The 2713-nt window shown below is 44.4% G+C and overlaps 1 protein-coding gene across 1 annotated transcript in view; it reads left to right on the top strand.

Moving 5' to 3' along the window:
• MACF1 (microtubule-actin crosslinking factor 1) overlaps positions 1–2713 on the top strand; it is a 459246-nt gene that overhangs the window by 311461 nt on the left and 145072 nt on the right. The window contains exons 40-42 of the mRNA XM_011977683.1: positions 809–1327; positions 2121–2297; positions 2575–2698. Of these exons, the coding sequence (XP_011833073.1) occupies positions 809–1327; positions 2121–2297; positions 2575–2698 (820 nt within the window). The remainder of the gene's footprint in view (positions 1–808; positions 1328–2120; positions 2298–2574; positions 2699–2713) is intronic.

The raw sequence follows: 2713 nt of genomic DNA, 5'->3' as shown, positions 1-2713 counted from the left end.
TAGGCTGGAGTGCAGTGGCATGATCTTGGCTCACTGCAACCTCCGCCTCCTGGGTTCAAGTGATTCTCCTGCCTCAGCCTCCCGAGTAGCTAGGACTACAGGCACGCACCACCACACCCAGCTAATTACGTATTTTTGGTAGAGATGGGGTTTCACCATGTTTGGTCAGGCTGGTCTTGAACTCCCGACCTCAGATGATCTGCCTGCCTCGGCCTCCCAAAGTTCTGGGATTACAGGCGTGAGCCACCGCACCCAGCTGGTATTCACTTATTCTTAATATGGGTATTATATTGTCTACCTATATTATAGGTTGTGCCACAAAGCAAATGAGATAATACATGTAAAATCTCTTTGAAAACCATAAAGTCCTATACATGTCATTTCAGAGGGGATTGGCATGTGGCATTTATTTAGAGAGTCACTATTTAGAGAGTGACTGATATTGATGATTTCTGAGCAGCTGGAAAAGTGGTCTATTGAGTAGAGATAGAGACCTCTCCCTACTTATAGCTTATATGTAGATGGTCCTTAAAGATTATAAGTACAATTTAAGAGTCAGCATCTAAATTAAAGGGCTATACCTAAAACAAGGGGCTGAACTGAATAAAATGAAGTTAACGGAAAAATGTGAGATGCAGCAAAGCTGAGAGAGGTGTATGGCTTGACAGCAATGTGGGTGAAAAGACCAAGGCTTAATGTGAGCAGACCTCACATGGAGTATGCAGTCCAGTCTTGTATACCTCAAATTATTGTGGATTCCTGCTGATTGTCCTTTGTTTGGGGGGATTTTTTTTTTTTTCTTTACCAGGCCCGTCACCAAGAATTGCTGTCCCAGCAGCAACATTTCATTCTGGCCACCCAGTCAGCTCAGGCCTTCCTGGATCAGCATGGCCACAATCTCACACCTGAGGAACAACAGATGCTGCAAGAAAAGCTGGGAGAGCTAAAGGAGCAATATTCTACTTCCCTGGCCCAATCAGAGGCAGAACTGAAGCAGGTGCAGACACTTCAGGATGAGTTGCAGAAATTTCTACAGGATCATAGAGAGTTTGAAAGCTGGTTGGAACGATCTGAGAAAGAGCTGGAGAACATGCATAAAGGAGGCAGCAGCCCCGAGGCCCTTCCCTCCCTGCTGAAGCGGCAAGGAAGCTTCTCAGAGGATGTCATTTCCCACAAAGGAGACTTGAGATTTGTGACTATCTCAGGACAGAAAGTCTTGGACACGGAAAACAGTTTTAAGGAAGGCAAAGAACCATCAGAAATTGGAAACTTAGTAAAGGACAAGTTGAAGGATGCAACAGAAAGGTACACTGCTCTCCACTCAGAGGTAAGGGGGCAGTTCCTGGCATCCTTGTGAAACAATCATGGCAGCCTTCACACAATGTAGGTAGTGTCTGGAGCTCAGAATAAGAACCCCAGGACACAGTAGGAGAGCTGATTTATACTTGAACCATGGGCAGAAGGTCTTCACAAACAATGCAAAAAATGGAACATACATAGGTATTAGCCCAAAGGCCTGATAGCTAGCTAATACCTAATACCTAGCACTGGCAGGAGTATGTCACACTGATGATGAAGGTGGAAGTATTCACCTTCCTGTATCCTGACCAGCAGACTTGGGCTCCCAAGAGACATAGCACACAGGGGAAATTTAAACCAACTGCACAATTTTTATTTCTGGACAGAGCATCTAGGGTATATCCTTACCTTCCTTCCTATCTAAAGAACTTCCTCTTTCTTCTAAAGTTTAGAATCTAGTCAGCTCTTCTTACCTGTCTTATGCCTTCTGCCAACACTTCTAATCCCCAAGAAAAAACACTCTTTGCACTTCTTAACCCCTGCCTTTGTCTGCAACATGCTGTTCATTTCTTTGGGGGCTTGTCATATATCTCATTAAATTTTGCTGGATATGTAAGAAGGTCGAGATGAATAATATGGAGCAAACTGTGGGGACCCACACTTATAGATCATTGCTACCCATCTATCCATGTGTTCTGGCACTACCCTTATCTGAAGTTACAGTGAGTTCTCTGTAACAAAGCCAGGCCTCTTTCTTTGGGCAGCTGCTGCCTTTGGCCTGACCTTGCTTAAGTCTGCTTACCTTCCTTTCTTTGGCACAGTGTACACGATTAGGATCTCACCTGAATATGCTGTTAGGCCAGTATCATCAATTCCAAAACAGTGCTGACAGCCTGCAGGCCTGGATGCAGACTTGTGAGGCCAATGTGGGGAAGCTCCTCTCAGATACAGTTGCCTCCGACCCTGGAGTTCTCCAGCAGCAGCTTGCAACAACAAAGGTAAGTCAGGATACAGGCTGTGTTGTGGTGTCAAGACCTTGTATTCCATGGCGTAAAGTACCCCAAAATAAAGCAAATGCTTACATAAAATAAAGGCAGTAGTTGGGATGCCTTGGACGAGATCTGAGTGCTAAATACTTGCTTCTAATATTTATGGCTATGGGTAAACTTAGAATTTTTCTGTAAAGCTGTTCAGTAGCTCCGCATTCCTAGAATCAGCTTTGATTACTTACTTAGATGGTTTTTTTGTTTGTTTGTTTTTTTCATGGACAAGCAGCAGTTGCAGGAGGAATTGGCTGAGCACCAAGTACCTGTGGAAAAACTCCAAAAAGTAGCTCGTGACATAATGGAAATTGAAGGGGAGCCAGCCCCAGACCACAAGCATGTTCAAGAAACTACAGGTATAAAGCAGCAAC

Source organism: Mandrillus leucophaeus, unplaced genomic scaffold (assembly GCF_000951045.1).
Source record: "Mandrillus leucophaeus isolate KB7577 unplaced genomic scaffold, Mleu.le_1.0 Scaffold182, whole genome shotgun sequence".
NCBI lineage: Eukaryota > Metazoa > Chordata > Mammalia > Primates > Cercopithecidae > Mandrillus > Mandrillus leucophaeus.
Note: the sequence above shows the minus strand (reverse complement) of the source record. Positions and strands in the feature narration are given on the sequence as shown.